The following is a 22,750-nucleotide window of genomic DNA, read 5'->3' on the forward strand; positions in this document are numbered from 1 at the left end:
ATATATTTTAAGAAATGCATTTTAGCCCAGCTGGTGTGGCTCAGCGGTTGAGCATCAGCCTATGAACCAGGAGGTTATGATTCGATTCCCAGTCAGGGCACATGCCCAGGTTGCGGACTCGATCCACAGTAGGGCGTGTGCAGGAGGCAGTTGATCAGTGATTCTCTCTCATCACTGATGTTTCTATCTCTCTCCCTCTCCCTTCCTCCCTGAAATCAATAAAAATATGTATTTTAAATGAAATTAATTTCAGAGCTCTGTATTTCTTATGTGTGTAGAGGGGCATGTGTGCATGTGCTGTGTAACATAGGGAAAATGAATAAACCAGGGGCTGCCATGTGACTCAGATGTCAAAGAATTAGAAGGTAGGTAGTGTCAAAAGGTTTCCAAATGAAGACTCTCTGTTTTCACTTGTTAACACAGAGTGAAATGACTTGTAAAGGCTTTGAAAGTTCAATGTAGAATCATATGCCCAAATATTAAATTTAATAGAAGTAAACAACTGAATCCACGTACCTTCACCGCAATTGAGTACTGTTCTGCATATTTTTGACATTCATCCATTTTGCTCTGTTTCATTTCTATTTCTGACACCAGCATCTATAAATACACACAATTTAGATGAAAAAGGACAAGGAATTCTATGCTACTCAACTACTTAAGATGCTCAAGAACTAAGAAATATCCACATCATTTAAAAGTATAGCTCCTTAACCCTTAGCACATAATATGTAATGTGCCTAATGGGTAAATCACAAACTTCTAGATTAAGCCATATAAGTGACCCACCCACATGGGTCACTTTCTCAAAGCAGAAAGTACAAAACTTCATAAAAGTTAGTCAAAAGTAGACTTAAGCCCTTGGCCCCCACCTATTCCTGATCATAACAGAGCTAAAAATTATTGGCTCCTCAAAGACAGAAAAAAAAAATCTCAAAGCACTAAACTTTGTCAAATATGGCTGTTTAATTTTCTACCACTAACCATTTTCATTTATTTAGGATCCCACAAAACTATTGTGACCACCTAGTACCAAAGAGATTTCCATACTATGATTAAATGATCACTAGGAATTTGAAAATTACCCCAACATGTTAACTTCTTATTCCTTATGCTTTCAAAATGACTTCCAAGAAATCAAAGTAAGTGATATGTGTAGGTTTGCACTGCAAGATTTTAGTATTTCTGATTTTTCCTACCTTCTTCCAAATAGCTTTTTGCTTCTTCTTTTAACAAGGGAAAGGAAGATAAAGGTCATTACTGACCAAAGGCAGACACAGCCCTAGCACAGGGAATTGTGTTCACATACCTTCTGTTGATTCAGCTGTGTGGCTAGGGTTTTACTATTTTCAGGCTGATTTTCCTGAATCTTCCTCTGAGTAATTTCAACTTGTTGGATCCAGTCATCTAAAGGGTGATAGGTATCTCTGTAGTACTTCAGCGATTTGCCAATGCCTTCTAAGTCCCGTAACCTAAAAAACATAACAGAATAGTCACAGTTTCCAATAGCATCCATTAGAAGGGTGATAGATGTAGTGAAGAAGGGAGAGACAGAATAACTGTACTGCAATGCACTCAGTACAACAATTCAAGGGTACAGCACTCTGAAGCACATCTCTAAGGGCAATCACTTTGGCTCGGGTTCAATCTAAATATTTTATTTATGGAGTTATACATGTGATTATCCTAGGGACAAGCCCAAGAGACTAAAGCTAAAAAGCAGGAAAACTAGAAACTTAACCATAACCATTATCAATCAGCATGCCTTGAATACCCAAAGCTTGCATCAAACGGCAGTTCACTTTAGAAATAAGGACAAGATAGTTCAATGAATGGTTCAACATGGACTGAGAGAGGACTTTCCAGGAGTTGTGATTAAATGCTTCAGTCTCTATGATTTAAAATCACTAAATTAAACCTACAAATCACATATGTTATAGAGATGAGATATTCTATGTTTGAATATAATTTTACTTCTCAAGAATGGTCCTATATCATAAAAGCATTTTCTTTGCATTAATGTAAACATGAAATTAATGAGAAAAGACACTATTCTGTTTCTTTTAAGGTGGAGACCTAAAACCATCTGATTTCCTTTCACTTTTTTATTTTATTTATTTTCAATGTTCTTATATCTTCCATAAAAGTGAACATCAGGTCACTGCAATTTCTTTACACTTCTTAGGTCTAGTATAGAGTGCTACATGGCTCATGTTCTTACTAAGTCTTGTAAGTTGGTAAAAATTTTGAATTATTTAAATATCGTGTTTGAATACTGTAAGCTGAAATAAATGAACTATATTGTTTTACCCTTCAGAAAAAAAGCAAGTAGATTAGCTATCCAAATACCAGAGTATATCAATAGTTTTAATAACATAAAATTGAAAATATTTATTTTGAAGTTAAATGTCTTATTTAAATCCAACATTTAAGAAATAAATATAGTTAGATAGAGCTCTTGAAGCGAACACAATCTATATATATAAAAGGCTAATATGAAAAGTGTCCCCTTGGGAGTTCGATTGCTCACTATGCCGTGCGCTGACCACCAGGAAGCAGCACGGAATGAAGGAAGGTCCAACCAGCAGCTGGGGAAGGGAGGCCCCGGCCAGCAGCTGGAAGCTGGGGAAGGGAGGCCCCAGCCAGCAGCCGGAAGGCCCCAATCAGCCCTGATCACCAGCCAGGCCTAGGGACCATACCGGTGCATGAATTTTGTGCACCGGGCCTCTAGTTAAGTATATGTCAAAATTAACTATGTATATGAAATTAACTATATATAAGAGATTTTAAAACAGCCTAATAAGTTTAGATTTTACCTAGATATAAGGATATACATTAAATCTGTACTAAACCTGAACAAAAAAAAGATACTAACCTGTTGTCAATCTGAACATGAACATTTTGCCACCTTTCGGCTAACTGATCAGCCTTTTCTTTGTGCCAGTCAAAATCAAGGTCCCGTTCTTTGTATGTCTTAAACATTTCATCACTGATGGCTTTAGCCTTCTGCAGCTCATCCTCCAATGAGTGGAATACCTCTCTCTTTTCATCTACTTCAGCCCGCCATTGCTAAAATACATTAATAGGTGAAATTTATAAAAATGTGTCAACCACTCACTGGGCAAACACGTTATTTACCTAATTTTATAATTTATTTACAGCAGTCACTTGACTGCTATAAAATCAGAGAAAGGAAAAAGTATCTTTCATATACAAAAATAATGTATTAGGTTGAACCTGATGAGATTGCCAATATTTGATTGAACTTTGATCTTAAAAAAACACCTGACAATTTAATAAAGTTCAGCCTAATGAAATTTACATATCAATAAAGCAAAATATATTCCATAAGCAAGTCTGCTACCTCCGTAAGTTGTTTTCATTGATTATGTTTAAGATATTTACTAATTTCATTGCTTAAAAATGAATGTACACATTAAAAATCACTAATATAACTTTGCACCATTGTTTTTCAATAGTTACACTCAGTTCTTTATACACATTTACAGATACAGATGAGTACAACCACCAGTCTTTTTCCTTTCTTAGATTAATTCCTCTATTTGCCTCCTTGACTTTTTTTTTTAAATATATTTTATTGGTTTTTTACAGAGAGGAAGGGAGAGGGACAGAGAGTTAGAAACATCAATGAGAGAGAAACATTGATCAGCTGTTTCCTGCACACCTCCTAATGGGGATGTGCCCACAACCAAGGTACATGCCCTTCACCGGAATCGAACCCGGGACCCTTCGGTCCACAGGTTGACGCTCTATCCACTGAGCCAAACCAGTTAGGGCTGCCTCCTTGACTTTTAAAATAACTGTCTCTTTCAGCAAGAGAATAAATTACAAATAATTTAATTTTTAGCTTCAACTCCTCTTGCTGCCAATATGAACTGATTATAAAAAGCTAATGTCAAGAAGATTCAAACTTTCAAGCTCTCTCCTCAAATTACAAATGCCTAAACATACTTATCTGCAGTAAGCTATGGCATTATAGAGATATGCCAACAGAATGAATGTAAATATAATCAAATTAAGATATTTAACAGTTGATGTTTGAAGATTGAAATGCTAGAGAAATATTTTTAAAGTATGAACTTGAAAAACAGCCAACGGTGAGACTCATACCTTTAAAGTACTTATTAGATTCTCAATATTATTCTTGTCTGCTGTCACTGCTTCTTCTTCACACAGTTTCATTTCATACAGTTTTACAAGGGCTTCTGCAGCTTGAGTGTATTTTAACACCAAATTAACAGTTTTCAACCTAATAAGGAGAATTAAACAACAGCCTTCTATTGGTAAATGTTTATTTTCCCATAACACAGTCCTGAAGCACCATTATGACACATAATATAGCATGTTCTTCATGTTGGAACACTGACATATTACGTACAAGACATATGCAGCTGACTGTCTTCTTGATAGATAGTATGGACCACAAGTGATATTTAGCAAGAGATTCCAAGATAAGATGGTCTTCTTTCAAGCCTTGGTTAGACCAAGCTTGAGAGGAAAAATCCTACAGACTCAACAGCTGAGCTATTAAAACTTTAGGCAAAATGTGGGAAGATCATACACTGCGCCCTAATCTCTGTGGCACATTCCCTTTCAACATGAAGAAGCATCATTAATCTATAGAAATACTTAATATATTGGTAAGAGAAAATAAAAGTGAATTACAAATATTCATAAAATGAATATTTTAAATGTGCAGCACAGATGTAAAAATAGGACAGTTGTCTGAAGCAAATTTACGTTAAGACAGTGGTCACATACTTCTCTATGTAGATGGAAGACATAGAGTAGACTTGGTTCATGTTCTGAAGGACCACACTCAGCTCAGAGCGTAAGGTAGGGACTGATGTAGAGGCTGCTGCCTGACTGAAAAAGTCTTCACATTTATTTGTGATTGTTCCCAAATCATCTTTAAGATGCTCCAGCTCTTTCTTTAGTTTCTATGAAAGAGAGAACAAACATTGGCATTAGGTTTTCACTCCAGATGGGGCATCTTTCTTTAAACAGTTTTTGTGTGCTTGCTTATTTTTTGTTAATCCTCATCTGAGGATATTTTTTCCATTGATTTTTAGAGAGTGGAAGGGAGGGATGGCGGAGAAGACAAAGGGAGGAACAGAGGGAGAGAGGGATAGAGAGAGGGAGAGGAAGGAACATTGATGTGAGACACATGGATTGGTTGCCTCCCGCAGGCGCCCCAACCCGGCCGGAGATGGAACCCAGGTACATGCCCCTGACTGACAATTGAACCCTCAACCCTCCCGTGTGCAGGCTGACACTCTAACCACTGTGCAACACCAGCCAGGGCTCTTTCAACAGTTTTAAAACTCACGTTTTACATTATGATCATTGACTTACAAATTATGCATATTCTTTACTTTTTCTTTATCAAAGGAACTAAGCCATAGTATCAGGTTTTGTTATCAATAATTCCCTTATTGCTCATCTTTTCAAGCCCAATTGTCTAACTTAGTGCTTTTGCATGTAGCATATGGTCAACAAACGTGTAATGATTTGCACTGTGAGAAGCCCTTACAGCCTCCACCATGATAGGTAAAAGGGAACCTATTTACCTGAGTCAGAGGTAGAACTGAATTAAAGAATGCTGGTTCACAATAAACCATAAGAGCATAATCAGACCTTATGAAGTGATCACTGGGCAAAGTTGAGCATGTAAGAAGTTACAGGAGTTGGCAGTCATTAAGATAGTAATTTACTTTAAGTTAAATTTTACCCCAACACATTTACAAATCTCACCTCCTGCTCTGTGATTCTGAACACGCTTTCATGCAAATCGTCTCTTTCCAGTGGAGTTCGGATCTGTCTGATCAACCGATCTTCACAGTTCTCTAACCGCAGTCTAATGTTTCTCACTTCAGAGATGTAGAGATTATAAACTGATTCCTCTTGCTCCTCTGTGAACGTAAATATAATGTTTGGAAAACATCTTATTTTCTATCATTTGGATGCTCTTGCTCATGTTTTATTATGGCAGTTTTATTACTACTGGAACATAGTGAGTCAGACTAATGTTACCAGATATCATCACAAACCCACCCTAAGGATATAAACCTTAAAATAGTGACCTTACAATTTACAAAGAGTTAATAAAATTTCCCTAATGCCATTTGAAGTACCCATTTCTATCGTATCATGTCCAAGGAAAGTAATATATTGCTCTTTTATGTTCAGGAAAATGTGAATTGTATTAGTTGCAGATTACCTAAAAAATTAAATAAAAATCCTTAAAATGAACGGTAGATTAAAATATGTTCATGTTTAAAATTTTAAAAAATAGAATATTACTAATACAGCTTTTGTTTCTAAGTAATATCAGAAGAGTTTATATTAAAATTTATATTAAACAAAAATTAACTAGACAAAAATCTTTTCCTTTAACCCCTTGTGTAAAACCCCACTTTGGTTATGGAAAATCCCTATACCTTCCTCTCAGTTTTGCTGTGAATCTAAAGATCCTCTAAAGAAGAAAGTCTTGTTTTAAAGTCCAAGTTTGGTACATGGAAAAATAACTGAATCTTTTCTGAAATGAAAAGATCATCATTCTGAACACTACATTGCAAAATCACGAAAATGTTGAAAAGCAGATGCATTAAGATGCCGTCATTTGTCATACTATTTGGTTGGCATCTTTTTATTAATTCATCAACTAGAAAAAAATTAATCCCTTTTTGCATATTCCCACCTGAAACATGCTTTTAATTTTTCCACAACTGTGTCTACCTATCATAGGCTGATAGGTAGCACAACACACCTAAGACTGAAATTCCCATTGAGAGCAGAAATAGCCTGTATTAAACACCTATGGGGGGGGGGGCACGGGGGGGTGGAGACGAGGATCCCCATACTTTACCTCTTTCTGCAGATTTCAGAAGTTCTTGGTAATACTGCTTACACACATTAACCTCCTTTTCCAGCTGTGTGATATCTGGGCCTGAAAATATCTGGGATTCCTGGCTATCTTCCAGAAAATCTTCAAAACGAGACTGTAGATTACTCAGTACTTGCTGATGTTCACCAGGTAACATTGTCTTTACCTAGAGAAGACCAATGATCATATAATTGAGTGACTATAGTACTGAGTTAAAATTAAATGGGACAGATCTCAGGTTAAAGTTTCATGGTATAGGCCAGTTCAAATCAATAGCCATAAATACAAGAACCATTTGAAATTAATTTTCCTCTTTGCTAACAATTTCAGGTTTTAAAAAACAAAGAACAAGACTCTAAAACTCATGAAATGAAATTAAACTGGACTCATCTCTAGAAGTCCAAACACTATATCCTGTCTCCCTATCAAAATATAAGCACTAAGTGGAATATGTGATCTCCAGATGATCCAATTCTTAGAAAGTGCCCCGTAAATAGTAAGTATATAATAGCATGGAATGAATGAACGAATACTGGCTCCGCTGGACTCCATCCTATTGTACAGCAAATACAAACTCTACTCTTCATGACAAAGTGCCCTACATTTTTGGACAGATTAGGTTGATGTGTAGATTTACACTTACTGAAGCCACATTGCTAGCTCGAATTTTATCAATTTCGTTGATGAGATAGTGCCAGGATACTACACTCTTCATGTTTATGTGAGTCTCATGCCAAAGAGTTAGGACATTCTGGTACTGTTGTTCAATTCTGAAATACATGAAAGGAAACACAGATTAAGCCTTTTCCCTCCCTTTGAACACATGCTACAATTTCTCTTTTTTCTTTCTTTTTTTTTATTTAATGTATGCGTGTGTGGGTGTGAAATAGCCCATGTTTGCTAGTTTTAGATCCTTCTGATCCTGTGGGCCCTGACAAAGTATTGATTATTTCTTTAACCTTCAGAGAGCTTCCCAAACCAGGGGTCTGTTTTTAGCTAATGCATACGCACCTGTTTGCAAAGTCAACAGCTTCTTTGTTTGGTGGAGGGACTGAGAAGCACACAGAGGGGACCATGGCCTCATTCCCTGTGGGGCTGATGACCTTCCATTTAGCGCGATGAGAGTTGTTTGCCAGAACACATTCATCGTCTTTGTAAATGGTTATCTGGTTTCAAATGAAGAACAGAACAACCAAATGAGATCATTGTTGACTAATCTTTTTTTCCATACCCAATCTTGGGATTACTTTTTGTTGTTTTTTCTTAAGGTGGAAAACTTTACTCGTGAGCAATATGACCTCACTTTTTAAATATATGAACAAGACCAGAAACTGGTCTGTTTCTAGGAGCTTAAGTACCTCAATTTGTCTGTAGTCACAGATGGCTTTGATTGGAATAGATGTTTTGAGTGGACAGTCAGGATTCCTTGGCTTCAGCTGAATTATGGTTTTTGCTCTCCCCACCAGGCTTGCCACTGTGCTTTTATACTGCAAGAGCTCTTCTTTCTCCTCCTAAGTAATAAATAAGATGATTTTAAATGGCAGAAGACTTGTGGTCTCTGTTGTTTGGGGGCTTTACAGAAATGCAACCATCAGAGAAGCTGCCCTGACCCCAAGGTCTAAACTTTCAACCCCTCCCCAACCACTCTTACATCTCCCTTCCCTGGTTTTGTTTGTTTCATTGTTTTCTTCCTCCTTAGCATTTACTATTGTCTAACATACACATATATTTTACTGATTTACCATGTTTATTGTCTACGCCCACCTCTAGCCTGTAAGCACCATGAGGGTAGGGATTTCTTATGTTTTGTTCATACTCTACCTCCAGCACCAAAAACAGTACCTATGATACAGAAAGTACTTAAGTATTTGTACTTGAATGAACGCGCGCGCACACACACACACACACACACACACACACACAAAACACTGTTTAAGCATTTAAAAATATCAAAGCTATCATAAAAAAATACTTTTTTATGCTACCAAAAAATACTAAAACTGAATGTTTAAATGCTTGATTGAACAAAGTGGAATTATCAAGAGCACTAATGAAATATTCAGTCGTGCTTCCTATAAAAATATAATAAAAACCACCGAATTCCCATTTTACATTACTAATGAAACTCCTAGGTAATCTTCTTAGTACCATTGATTCCTGAACAAGGTCTTCCAGCTTGTGAATGCTGCTGGATCTATCACAGCTGTACTTCCGCTGAATGGCATCTTTCAGATTCCTCAAGTAATCAGTGGCTTCTTTGGCGTCATTGAAAAACTAGGGAAAGATGAAAACTGGTAGTTAAAGTATATTATATGCCAGTAAAGTACAGAGTTACCAAGTTCAATTACCAGGCCCCTGTGTGTACCCCACATCGGTGAGAACAGAATAAAATCAAAACAATGCAACGTAATAGCCACATCTCTCCTTTATCCAAACAACTCTTGAACTTGGATAATTACAAATGAACAGTATATGTCCAAGGTTTGTTAGATTCCAAACAATTCTTAGGTAGGGGCGAAAGTCCAAGAGTAATTTAAAACTTCTGAAGAAGAATACATTTTTAAAAAGAGTTCTTGGTAATGACTCTCTGTAATGAAAATACTTCCTTAGTAAGAGATGTATTTGTAAAATAACGATTTTTTTGACACTTTAAGATTGTTTTTATTAAGGATTTCCTCCTTAATAGAATGCTTCAAGGTATCCTTTAAGTCTTACAAACAAAACATTTCAGTTTATTTCCCCTGCACCTTAGGTACATGTGTCTGACAATAAATGATGAAAGCATTCTCTGTGAGTCAGCCAAAATCACAATGCCATGGACAGAAGTGGCGATTCCATCACATACCTCGAAATAGGCGGTGTTCTCCTTTATGTGCTGCTCCACACACTGGCAGAGCTGCAAGACCCAGCTCCACTGTGTCTGCATTGCCGCTCGGTAGGCCTGAGAGGTAAAACGCACTCACTGTCAGTGGGGAGAACAATGACATCCATACACAGCAATGCTTTCAAAAGATAAAAGACTCTACTATCTACATAGATGGTAAGATTTTGTTGTTGTTTTTTTAGCAGATTAAGACTTGAAAATTAGGGTAGTGAATGTCCCTCTAATCTAAGATTATCACTTGCCCAAAGCCAGTCCTAGAAGTTTAAATGTCAACTTTTTAAATCAGTCCAGTCAATTTCTTTCAAATTTGAAAGTTTGTTTTTTTCTTAAAATATATGGAGGAAGCTAATCTTACATGAAAAGGAAATTTAACATTTGAAATGGATGCAAGCTGACCCTTTACTCCTTTCTCACCACTCCTTTTTCTACTCTGTGGAATCCTTGCATTTCCTTTCCTTTATGACACTGTCCTTCATCTTTCTTTCTTCTCTCTGAATTTTTGTATTACTGGATCATAAAATACGCCTTTGACACAAAATACATAGTCTTGTAGTTTTCTCTTTGTTTTTGCTTCTAAAACTAGGCCAGAAGCTGTTGGGACTGGGGAAATTAATTTCTTTGTTTTTACCAGGAAAATATTTAGGGGGGTGGTGGTAGGGTAGAGAAGAGAGTATGCAATCAATCCTATATCACTGTAATTCTGGAGTTATAAAAATCATAATACTAGAAATTTTTATTAAAACATGTTTGCTTTAACCTTTAAGACAAAGCATATCTTTCATGAGGGCAAAAATATTGTATAAGATACCTCCTTAGGGGAACATGAAATACCCTTTTATATTTAAGGTGCAATTCACTGCCTTCCAGAAGAGGGCGCTCTAGATGCTTTAAGTAAGCCTATCATACTTCCTCCTTTTGGAAAACCTCATTCCTGCTGAGCCTATGTTCAGGCAAGCTTTTGAATGGAATGTACGTGCATTTCCCAACTGCACTGGAAATCCGGCAACATGTCATGATCATATTACCTGTTCCCCCAAGTGAAGCCACTTTGAGTAAAATGGCTATAAAAGACCTATCGTGCATTGTTAGATTAGTAGTTTCTTTTTCATATAAAATGTGAAATATTGTTGATAACCATTATCCATTCGTACCCACAAGACATTGCCTAGGCCAATGGAATCATAAAGATGACTAATCTTATCCCCAAGAAACATGCAATTAGATGAACATTTCTACATAAAAGTAATCAGGTCCACATCCACATTTTCTATTTCCATCACAATTCTTAACCTATAATCATATTTCCTAACAGCTTTCATCTCTCTACTCTGAGGACAATTCCATTTTTAGTTTATCATCGTACAAAAGTGTATCCAGACCCTTCATTACTCTAATTTCCTTTCCTTATTATCCCTCCTGCTCTTGTGTCTTTAAGATTCCTATATGGCATTTCATGTGGATGCAAAACCCTATTTTCATATAAAAGAAGGTCAAATGTAACATTCCCAAAACTCCCCAATGAGACCTGAAATTTTACTAATCTTTTGAGTCATGATGATTTCAGTGAACAAAGATATTTCTTTCCTCAACTGAGGCACTGTGAAGCACGTCCCGTTGTAAGCACAGCTTCATTTTCCTCTGGAAACACACCACATCTATCCATGTCTGATGCTCCTTGCCACCTTACTTAACCTCTCCTCCCCCTCTTGTTAGTCAGATTTAGAAATTCACTAACTCTAACCAGTATATATCAGGCCAGAAAATTAAACACACCACCACCACCACCACCGCCACCACCACCGCCGCTGCCACACGGGCAACCCGATAAATCCCACATCAATTCTCCACCTTCTGGATTAGAAATGTGCACTCCAGTGAGGCCTTTCCAGGGTGTTATTTCAATGCACCTCACAAAACTAGATCATAAGTACAATTATTAATTAAATAACAGTAACTAATACATCTTAAGAACATACTACACACCATAAACTATACTAAGTAGTAACCTTACATTATTGCTCTCATTCTCACCACAGCTCTTCAGGTTAGAAGCAATTTTCCCATTTGGGTAGGTAGGTGAGGCTTAGCAAGGTTACATCACTTGTGCAATGGCACAAGGCAGGAGGAAATAAAACATCACAGCTTGAAAAGTCAAGGTCCTTCGTATTTACTGCAATTCACCTCTTGGGTTACAGGGTTGACAAAGGCACCTTTACTTTAAGTGATGGGCAGGTGACACACGTAGATCAAGGAAAGTGAAGGCAAATCAGTATGATGTGTGAGAAACATCACTGTTGAGCCAGGTTGTAATAAAAATTGGATAGCTGGCATTTTTTAATTTGTCAGCAATAAAAAAAATACATAGGGTGATAATCGAATGTGGATATTCAAGCATGACTATTACGCCTCCTGACTCACCTCAATAGTTAATCGGGCTGGGTGGTTTTCCAGAAGTAGCTGCTCTGCTATCTCCTGAACTGACTTAATATTTTCTTCCTTTTGCTCCAGTTCTCTCATTAATTCCTAATTCAAGAAAGAGTTCAGAAATGTGTTAGAAAAATATCTAAACCTGAAATACCACTTTAATATTCAATTACCGAAGTTGCGCTTACAGCATGGTAATCTTTTTTCCGGGATATGTGGGTATTTCTTTCACTCCAGTCATAAGCAACTTCCTCTTCTTCTTTTTCATTCAACCAAATAAGTTCATTCGTGGCACGAGTTATAAAATTATGGAGGGTATCAAGGTGCCGTTCCTGATTCCTGGATGTGTTCTTTATAAGGGAAACCATTGTAAGAATCATGTCTTTGCCAAACAGAGATGAAGGAAACAGAAAATGTAAAAAAAAAAAAAAACTTACCAACAGTTTTGCATACAGACTCTCTAACCTGTGCAACTTTTCTGCGTAAGTTAGCTTAAGAGGCGCCGTCATTTGGATCTATAACATGGTATAAGAGAGACACCAAGGTTAGGAATCTTGAAGAATTCTGATTCCTACTCAATGTATCTATTATCTTGTCACAGTGTCTTTACATGAAAAGCAATACAACAGTAAGCTAAAATGAAATAGATACAGATTTTGATATACCTCACTGATCTTAGCTTCTTTAAGGCTACATTCAAATTCTTCAATAGCTCGGTGAACATTTTTATGATTTTCTAAATGGCTTTCAACACTTGGCAAATCTGATCCCCATTCAGTGCGGTCCAGCTGCCCCTTTAAACAGAAAGACTCTAGGTTAAAAAAAAAAAAAGAAAAAAGAAACTGATAGCAATAAAGATGGAAACTTTCAGGTAAACACTTTCTTACCTGCATCTCATCAACCCAATTCAAAAGATCCTGAACAAATTTCATGTTGATTTCCTCTTCTGTTAAGTTCTGATCCAACAAAGAAGACTTTAGAAGGGGCTTTCGGATCTGCATCAACTTCAGGGTTTGCAATGCATTTGTCTCTACTCCTGAATTAAAATTTGGAACTAATCCTGTTGGGAAACCAGGTGTATAAACTGGAGTGAGGGATGGAGTCAGGCGGGAAGTCAGACCTGATGACAGGCCAGATTTCACACTAGAAGGGGTCAGGGAAGGCGTTAAACTCTGGGTCAGCCCTGAGTTCAGACTGGGGTTTAAGGTCTGTGCAAATCCTGAGTTTAAACTTTGAGTGATTCCTGATATCATGAGCTTCGTCTGTTCTGTCGTCAGCATGCGTCCTTTGCTGTACACTGAGGAACATTCATTCCTTAAGGCCATAATTTCATCGCGCAGTTTTGCGACCCTGAAAAGAAAATCAAAAGGGATGAACTATAATATAAACGGCATTCTTTATAAAGAGCGAGCTCTAAGGTAAACTATGGACTTTCGTTAACGATAATGTGTCAATACTGGTTCATCAATTGTAACACATGTATCACACTAATGCAAGATGTTAATAGGAGGAGTCATATCAGGAGGCATATGGGAACTCTGTATTTTCCAGCCAGTTGTTCTGTTAATCTAAACTGCTAAGTCAAGTCTATTATTTGAAAAATTCATTGTAATCATATTGATAAAATTTTACACCACATTTTTTTCACAGAATTGTACCATGAGCACTTTCATTATCACACAGTCTTTATAACTATCATTTATAATGAACATAATTACTAAACTATGATGTGATAATTCTCCTCTTATTTGACCTTTAGGAAATTTCCAAATTTTTTGTTATTATAAAACATTTCTCATCTAAACCAAAAGTTTTTTTATCTGTATTTATTTAAATGTTTTATTGTTATAATTCCTAAATTGTTATTGATTCCTAAAAGTGGAACAACAGAATTAAAGCATCATTTACAATTTTTGCTTTTTTAACTCTAGGTTTTTTTTTAACTCTAGACTTTTAACTCTAACTTTTTTTTAACAAAAGGACAGGGCATGAATAGGTAAGTAGCACATTTACCTCTGTACCAACTGATCTGCATGGTAGTATTTTCCATCAATCAGTATCTGCACATCGATTACATGCTGGCGTAAGAGGTTCTCACATTCAAGTATATAGCCGGCAATTTCTGCTTCATTCTGAAACTGCACCCCCGATTCTAATCTTTTAGAATCCTGTATTTTAAGAGAAGTCAATATTAATTTTGTGAAACAAAGTTTCAAAACTAGTAAGATATATTGGAACACAAGGCTACTTGAGTTCTCTTTTTTCCCTTACGGTTCAAAAATATGTTTTGCCTCTGTTGACTATTTCTCCATAGAGCAAATTCTGCTCATAATATTTAACAAACCTTAAGTTTCAGTTGACAAAAATACCAAGAATTGACCAAATGCTATGCAAACGTTTTAGTTCATCCAAATTCACAGATTCCTTTCCCACAATTCCAAAGGCTCCTAAAATTAACTTACAGCCTGAAGAGCATTTCGAGCAAGTATCAGTTTGTCTCCACAGATGACACTGTCCCTTTGAACTCGGTGGGCAATCTGCTGTAACATTTCCAACCTGAAAGAAGGAACAAAAGAGAATATAGCCTTTCCCTCCGAAGTCGCAGAGTTCACAATCGCTGAAAAATGCCGTCCGCTGAGACTAAAACACAATCCCACACCAGCGATTCAATACCTGTGTCCATCCACGGATTCATTGCCGAAGCTAATGCAGGAGTTGATCAGTGTTGGCCCGCAATGAACAGAGAGAAAATTTTCATTTGAATCAAGGCTGGTTCGAGTGCTAGTAGTGTTACTAAACACAGAATCACTACTATGGTAGCTGTAACTACTACTGTGCATTTTTATTCCTGAAATGATATTCCTTCTTGACCAGTAAAAGTAGACTAAAAAGTAGGTCTGCAGAAAGCTCTACTTCTAACGGTGAAAAAGTGGCAGCTGAATGTTACTGCTTTAATGGCTCCTTAAATATGCTCCTACATGCATACGCAACACACAGAAAATAATACGCTGATAACTATTCAAAAGAATCTCGCCTAAAGCCACGAGTTTGCTAGCTGAGGTTTGCCTTTTGTAGCTTGCGTTAAAACCCTGCAAGTATGGACAAGGCAGGCTGATGGGGCGGCACTGAAAAAAAACCTGGCCAAATATTTTCACCAAGTGTCATCCAATTGCAACCACCTAAAAAACAACTCAGATGCCTCATCGAAGCCCAGGTACAATTAGTAAAAGTTAGTCAGGCAATAGCAATCATCAGCTAAAAAACCACAAATATTCAATTACAGCCTGACTTTTATAAAGGGCCAGGTCTGTACCCAAATAACAATAAGGCTGAATGGTGGCATTTATAAGCATGTGTAAACAAATTCATGTGATGAGAAAGAAAGTACATTCCCGTTTAAGTAGCATGTCATTTGTCAGGTTAAATTAACTGGAGAATGACCTATTTACCTTTCTTTAAGTGACATGCTCTCAGAAATGTGACTCTAATCTTACTACAGTTACTTTATATTTTTAAAAGCCAAAGTGCTAAGTAGACTATTGAGACAATGCTTGCAAATTTCATTTGTCTATGCTTGTTTTTCCTTTCCTGGGAAAGAATTTCTCATTTGTCTTCTACACACTCCCATGCCACATAGCTATTATTTGCAATATATATAGTTAATGCTAAATAACTTGTTGTTTCAAGAAAACTTAAAGTATTTATCCAAACAAGCTCCTAAATATCTTCTTAACCCCCAACACTACAAAGCCAAACTTGCTTTGATTTTTTTTGGAAGGCAAAAAAGGGGGAATTTGAAAGTGCCATATCAAATACAGTATGTCCCCAAAAACTGTATGCACACTTTAACAGCTGACAGCTCAGTTTTGAAAATGAAATGTATTTTAATAAACACTGCCTTTATAATTAGTCAAAGTGTATGTATACTTTTTGAGGTGGACATCCTATATAGTTAGTAAACAGAAAATCTCAAAATAGTAACAGCAGCACCTAATGTTTATTAAGCAATTATTATGTGCCTGGAAATCAACTAATCATTTTACATACACCACTTCACCTCATACTCATAACCACCAAATGTGGTAGATACTACTACATCCTCTTCACCAATGAGGAAACTGAGGCTTAAAGAGATGAATAACCTTGTCTAGAATGACGTGGCTTGCAAGTTGAGCTACTAATTTAATCCGGGATGGACGGATTCCTGGACCTGGAACTCCTACACTGCCTTCTTTTGCTAACATATAGTTAACTCCAGCTACTATTCTGATGACTAAAAAATCAACTCCATATCCCTTCTCTAGCAGACTTGGCCATTACTCCAGATGATTAACTTAGTATCTCACTTGAATCGCCTACAAATGCCTCCTCCATAAAAGTTCCATCCCGTGTATTTCAAGTTTATTTTCGTTCCAATGATCCAGTTGTGTTGATATAATATTAAGCTTTAACAAGAGTGTGAGCAGTAATTTCATAAAGGGCTGACAAGTTAGACTTGCCCTCGTATTGTCACTGCTTTATGTCCCATTTCAACAACGTTGAGGTCAAGTGTGGGGCACAGAGAGCATGAGTGTACTGAGCGCCTCTCCATGTGCCTGGCACCATGTTAAACATTGGCCACACAAAGAGCAGTGAAAACACGTTTTTCTCCACATTTTTGGAGCTCATAGCAGTGGAACAGGTAACCCTTAATCAAATGATCACAGAAATAAATACAGAATTACAACAGAGATAAGTGCCATGAAGGAACAACACATGTAAACACAAGAGTTATAATAAACAAGACGTCTGCACCAGCCTAGGAGACCATGGAAAATTTCTTGAGGAAGTAACACTGGAGCCGCGATCTGAGAATGATGAGGAGTAAAGAGAGCGGGGCAGGATGAACTGGACTTCCCTGCCAAAGGAACAGAGGGCTGCAAACCTCCTGGGTATGGAGGAGGGTGGGACCTTGGCACTCAGAGCTCCCGAGAGAGCCAGTGTGGCTGCGGGAAGAGAGCGAGGAGGGTGTGGTGTGAGAAAGGCGGAGAGTGGAAGCCCAGGCCCATGGAGCTCACAGCTAACGAGGAACAGAGATCCCAATTTCCACTGGTCAGGCTGGGAGGGAAGGACTAGAACGAAGACAAATGCATCCAACACATGTCTCCCAAGGCACCTGCCAGGGCCACTGAGTAGAGGAGTAGAGACAGAATGATGAAGTCAGTGACAATTTCATGGAATAAATGCACTTGTAGAAGTGTCCAAAGGGGAACTTAACCCGATATTTACTGAGTGTTTTCTGGAAGCCACTTCACTGTCCTGTAAACGGCGGCAATCTAGACTCTGGTTTCCATGGCCCCACAAAAAGAGGGTCACAGCCAAAACTATAAGAAGCAAAATAAGTTCTTTATTTTTTAAGCTTCCGGATCTAGGCCCTGGTGCTTTAAAAGCCAGTCAGAGGAAGATAAGTATCACAAGATCTCACTCATATGTGGAATCTAGTGAACAAAATAAACTGATGAACAAAACAGATCCAGAGACATGGAAGCATGGAACAGACTGTCAAATCTCAGCGGGAAGGGGGGCAGGGTGGGATGAGATTAACCAAAGAACTTATATGCATAACCCGTGGACACAGCAGTGAAGGTGGGGGGACAGGGTCAATAGGGAAAAAAATAAAAGCCAGTTTGAGAAATTCTCATGGCTACTTGGATAGGCTTTAAACCTGTTACCATCTTATTAGATGAGACTTCACAGACCAACCCAGCCTATCGGATCTTTTTTGAACATTTACTTCACTGTTTTAATCCCTCAAACCTCTTAGAAGAGTTTCTAGATAAGAAAATGAAACATCAGAAAGATTGAGTGACTTATCCAAGGTCACACAGCCAGGGAAACAGAAAAGGGAAATGATGGTCCTAGGTCATCCTGGCTCCAAAATGTAAGTTCTTTCCATGAGAACAAAGAGACACCCACTCATCCTCCGGGTTTCCATGGCAAAAATAACTCGGCTTACCTTTCTACTTCTGGACGCAGCGCCTTCTCCCTCTCGAGCATGGCAATGATGAGCTTCCCCCACTCTTTTTCTATGTCATTTGGATGATAACCTTGAAGGAGTTTGATGCGTCCAAATTCTATCCAAATCTGGAGAAAATTTAAAAAAATTAATTCAAAGCAAGTATGTAAAAACAAGTAAATGAATAATTACACTTGACAAAAAAAGGAAATTTCTGCTTACCTCTAATAATTTATATAGGCGTTTGATTTTTGATTTTTCTGTCTCCTTTGGGGGAATTTCTGTTTCTTTAAACTGTAAATACTGATTGTAAAGTGCCTAAAATGAAAGGGAAAATAAATGAAGGCTCAACATTCAAAGACCTGTTTTCATTATGGCATAATGTTACCACTTCAAATGCTATCGACTGTGTCCCATGCATTCAGTGGAATTCTTTTATAAAATTGATACTCAAGGCCTATACCAACTGCCAGCGACTGGGTTATGTAAGACTTGATGAGGGTGTAACTACTGATGTGTGCTGTGATTCAGCAGGTGCCACACCAGTGTCTAGATCAGTGGTTCTCAACCTGTGGGTCGCGACCCCTTTGGCGGTCAAACGACCCTTTCACAGGGGTCGCCTAAGACCATCCTGCATATCAGATATTTACATTACGATTCATAACAGTAGCAACATTACAGTTATGAAGTAGCAACGAAAATAATTTTATGGTTGGGTCACAACATGAGGAACTATATTTAAAGGGCCAGAAGGTTGAGAACCACTGGTCTAGATAATGAACCGTGGTAGAACTTACTACGGCTCTATTAACAGTCTCATCAAACAAACAAGAAAACACATCCTAAAAGACACACTTTCTGCCCTACCTGGTCTGGCTCAGTGGGTAGAGCGTCAGCCTGTGGATCAAAGGGTCCTGAGTTTGATTCCGGTCAAGGGCACATACCTTGGTCCCAGGCTCCTCCCTGGCTCAGGCCCTGGTCAGGGCTCACGCAGGAGGCAACCAATCAATGTGTTTCTCTCACATCAATGTTTCTCTCTGTCTGTCTGTCTCTCTTCCACTCTCTAAAAAAATGTTCAGGTGAGGATTTTTTTAAAAAAAAGAAAAACATACTTTCCAACTGTGGCAAATTAGCTTTTGGAAAAATAATCTGATACAATTTCCATAAAGGGGGAAAAAAACCTGTTCTTGTCTATTCCAAGGATTTATCCTTGAAAACAGAATTCTTATCAGATAGACGGAGTTAAAACTTGAGGTCAATGTCCCACTGGCTAAGTTAAACAGATCTCTTAGTCAACAGAGATAGATGTTAAAGGTTACTGCTTTATTATAGACATTTCAACTATGTAATTAAATTATTATCTAGTTTGCAGATACTAATTTGGAATCTCTTATTATATTTACTAAAAAGGACCTTCATAAAAATGATGTAGATAAAGCATCTCCACATTTAATAAGTGTATACTAATTATTTCATCCTGATTCATGCTGTTGTTGTTTTTTTAAAAAGTCCCTTTTGATCTTTAGACAGATACATTTCTGAAGGACTCCTTTCAATGTTCTGCTAGCTAATAACATTACTAGCATTTTCTCCACATATTTTTTATTTTTTATACTAGAGGCCCGTTGCACAAAGAGATTCATGCAATAGGCCTTCCTTCCCCTGGCTGCCAGCACCAGTTTTCCTCCGGCACCCAGGACCCAGGCCTTTGATCTGACCGCAGCAGAGAAGCCAAGCCTCTTCAGTCTTCAGTCGTCTTCAGTCTTCGCTCTGCGCCTGCATATGCAAATTAACCGCCATCTTTGTTGGGTTAATTTGCATACTCATCCTGATTGGCTGGTGGGCATAGCAGAGTACCACCAATTTGCATGTTTCTCTTTTATTAGTGTAGATTATATCCTATCCCAGGCACCAGCAAGTAACCTGGGTATTCATTCACTCAAACTTTTCCCAAAACTTTAAGAATCTGCATTAATCAGAAGCCAGTACAAATTTACCCAAGTGTCTGACAATAGGAATCCACTTGGAAACAATTTGAACTTGAAATCTGAAAATTGTTTTGGTTGTAAAACACAATGTTTCAAGACGTCCATCAGTAAATAAGCACAGAGTGCCATTCTAGGCTAAACGCTGCTCGTGGTAGATGTGGTGATAGAGGGGGGATCCTTCTTGTCCTGGAAATGTTTACATCCACATAGGGAGACTTCACACAAACAACTTCAGAGCAGTTAAAAAGCATCCTATCAACACGGGCCAAGTTGACTGCGTGCCAAGGACAAACTCCCCTGGCACTGTGAACGGAGAGCTGCTTCACAGATGGTCTGCACAGATGCTTGAACACAGTGAATAACTTGAACAGGGTCCGCCCTGGGTCACTGCAGTCTTTGTGATTCCAGTGCGATCATGAAAACAAAGCTTATAATTCAAGGAATTAGACTTTACCGTTAATATTCACATTGTATGTTTCTTGAAAGAAAGGAGGCTATTTTGTTATTATAGATCCTAATACATATACAAAGTGAGACAACACATTCTTCAATTAAGTTTATATATCTATAGTGTCTTTTATATTTCTATAATATCTTTGCCTCAAGGAGTTAGACCTGTTTTTAGGTAGTAGCAAATTTTTTTAAAATATATTTTTATTGATTTCAGACAGGAAGGGAGAGGGAGAGATAGAAACATCATTGATAGAGAGAATCATTGATCGGCTACCTCCTGCACACCCCACATTGGGGATCAAGCCCACAATCCAAAGAATGTGCCCTGACCAGGAATCGAACCATGACCTCTGGTTCATAGGTCAAAGCTCAATCATTGAGCCACACTGACCGGGTAGTAGTAGCAAATGTTTTACTAAACCATGAATACATTTATCCCAGAGGTCAGGTATGTATTTTCAAATTCATAGTGAAGTAGAGTAAGGACCTCTTGCTATACAAAAGGATCTAAAGTGACTTTATAGGATTCGACACCATAGGCACAGTCTTAACCACGGTCACCCTTGTGCAAGCTTCCCAGGGTCCCTCCAACCACGGCCATCTGGTAAACTTCAAACATTTCCCACACACCAAAATCAATTTGGCAAGGTCACCTCCAGAGACTCAAACCTTAAACCCTCAATTCAAAACTAAGGGACTATAAGTTCATTTAAGATATTGTTGCTATTATGTTTTAATTACTAATGTTTACCTCTATTTTCTCTGTATAATGGGGAGATGAGTACATTTTTTAAATGCCTATTTATTAATGGCTTGTCAAGGGCAATTTTTCTTCAACTTCTAAATAACAGAATTGCCTTGGTCAGGTAGCTCAGATGGTTAGAGCACCATCCCAATACGCTAAGGTTGCAGGTTCAATCTGTAGTCAGGGCACATAGTAGAACAATCAGCCAATGAATGCATAAATAAGTGGAATAAAAAATCAATGTTTCTCTTTCTCTGCCTCTCTCTCTAAAATCAATCAATAAATAACATTTAAAATAACAGAATTATTACAGCATTATTTACAAGTTAAATATCAAGTTAATCCTATTTAACCCCTATAGTGCCACTGACCTTCAGTTCTACGGGATTATTGGGAAATGCTCTCTCAGACATTGTGGTCACATGGTGTCGAATCCACTGGATGAGGTAGTTCACCATATTCTGATATTCAATCCATTTGACTTCAACATCCTAGAACAAGAAAATGACAGGAAAAGCCCATGGCTGTAGATAGTAAGATTCATATCTAACACAATTTAGTCAAAGGTCATTCTGTGTATTTACATATCTTTAATCCGGCTAAATGGTTTACTTCTCACGCAGTCCTCATCCTTTCCATGCATCCCAATCCTTCCCACGTACACAGCTTTAAAACCATGCTATCCACAGTGGCCTGATGACTGCCAATTCCTATCCAGAGACAGGGCTGCCTGGGCACTGTGTGGAGAAAGGTTCTGAGGCAGCGCCCAAGCACAGCAGAAAAGACTTCCACAATCAACTGGCCAGGGGCTCAAGAAGGGGAAATGACAGCTTGCATAAGCCAAGTTGGTTGCCACTCTGTCAACCTTTTTAGATCTAAGTCCCCTTTATGTATGAAACTCAAAAGAGCTATAAGTTATGTAAGAAACCAGACAGGAATGAAAACTACAGGAAATATCTATGGTGAGATTACTCAAGTACTCATTTTGCAAACTTTTTTAAATGGAGAAAACTGGAAGGTTGTCAACTGCTATATTCAATTATATATTTGATAAATTCTCATTATGTTCACAAAGCATTGTGCTAAGTGTCGTAATAAAAATATATTGCTTGAAGACATAATACCTATTATCAAAGTGTTACTGTCTAGATGGGGAGACAAGAGAGATTCATAATATGAACAGCTGAGCAAAATGAAAAGCAGTATTCAATTAAGTGTTGAAATAACTGGTAGTATATGCTAGGAGTTGAGATAAGAATCAGGTAAGCATCAGTGTGCCTAAAGTGGTCACTAAAAGCTCCTTGGGAAGAGGTTCTCAATCCCTGAGCAGTTCTCAAACTTCCAGTAATTGTTG

General features: G+C 37.8%; 1 protein-coding gene across 20 annotated transcripts in view; it reads right to left on the bottom strand.

Annotated features, from left to right (window-relative positions):
• DST (dystonin) overlaps window positions 1–22,750 on the bottom strand; it is a 448,713-nt gene that overhangs the window by 156,816 nt on the left and 269,147 nt on the right. For 18 of the 20 annotated variants that reach the window (XM_014537311.1, XM_005863309.2, XM_014537308.1 and 15 more), the window contains 22 exons: window positions 21,768–21,887; window positions 18,433–18,528; window positions 18,211–18,338; window positions 14,678–14,771; window positions 14,229–14,383; window positions 13,103–13,565; window positions 12,881–13,009; window positions 12,653–12,730; window positions 12,404–12,565; window positions 12,210–12,314; window positions 9,753–9,848; window positions 9,056–9,181; window positions 8,266–8,418; window positions 7,919–8,073; window positions 7,551–7,677; window positions 6,890–7,073; window positions 5,776–5,933; window positions 4,783–4,961; window positions 4,132–4,270; window positions 2,876–3,069; window positions 1,310–1,472; window positions 517–600 (listed from right to left, as the gene is read on the bottom strand). In XM_014537311.1, coding sequence (XP_014392797.1) covers window positions 517–600; window positions 1,310–1,472; window positions 2,876–3,069; window positions 4,132–4,270; window positions 4,783–4,961; window positions 5,776–5,933; window positions 6,890–7,073; window positions 7,551–7,677; window positions 7,919–8,073; window positions 8,266–8,418; window positions 9,056–9,181; window positions 9,753–9,848; window positions 12,210–12,314; window positions 12,404–12,565; window positions 12,653–12,730; window positions 12,881–13,009; window positions 13,103–13,565; window positions 14,229–14,383; window positions 14,678–14,771; window positions 18,211–18,338; window positions 18,433–18,528; window positions 21,768–21,887 — 3,288 coding nt within the window. Of the gene's footprint in view, window positions 1–516; window positions 601–1,309; window positions 1,473–2,875; window positions 3,070–4,131; window positions 4,271–4,782; window positions 4,962–5,775; window positions 5,934–6,889; window positions 7,074–7,550; window positions 7,678–7,918; window positions 8,074–8,265; window positions 8,419–9,055; window positions 9,182–9,752; window positions 9,849–12,209; window positions 12,315–12,403; window positions 12,566–12,652; window positions 12,731–12,880; window positions 13,010–13,102; window positions 13,566–14,228; window positions 14,384–14,677; window positions 14,772–14,888; window positions 15,163–18,210; window positions 18,339–18,432; window positions 18,529–21,767; window positions 21,888–22,750 lie in introns of those variants that run through there. The other 2 variants (XM_005863311.2, XM_005863312.2) reach the window with 2 other exon arrangements.

Source organism: Myotis brandtii, unplaced genomic scaffold (genome assembly GCF_000412655.1).
Source record: "Myotis brandtii unplaced genomic scaffold, ASM41265v1 scaffold176, whole genome shotgun sequence".
NCBI classification, from domain to species: Eukaryota; Metazoa; Chordata; class Mammalia; order Chiroptera; family Vespertilionidae; genus Myotis; species Myotis brandtii.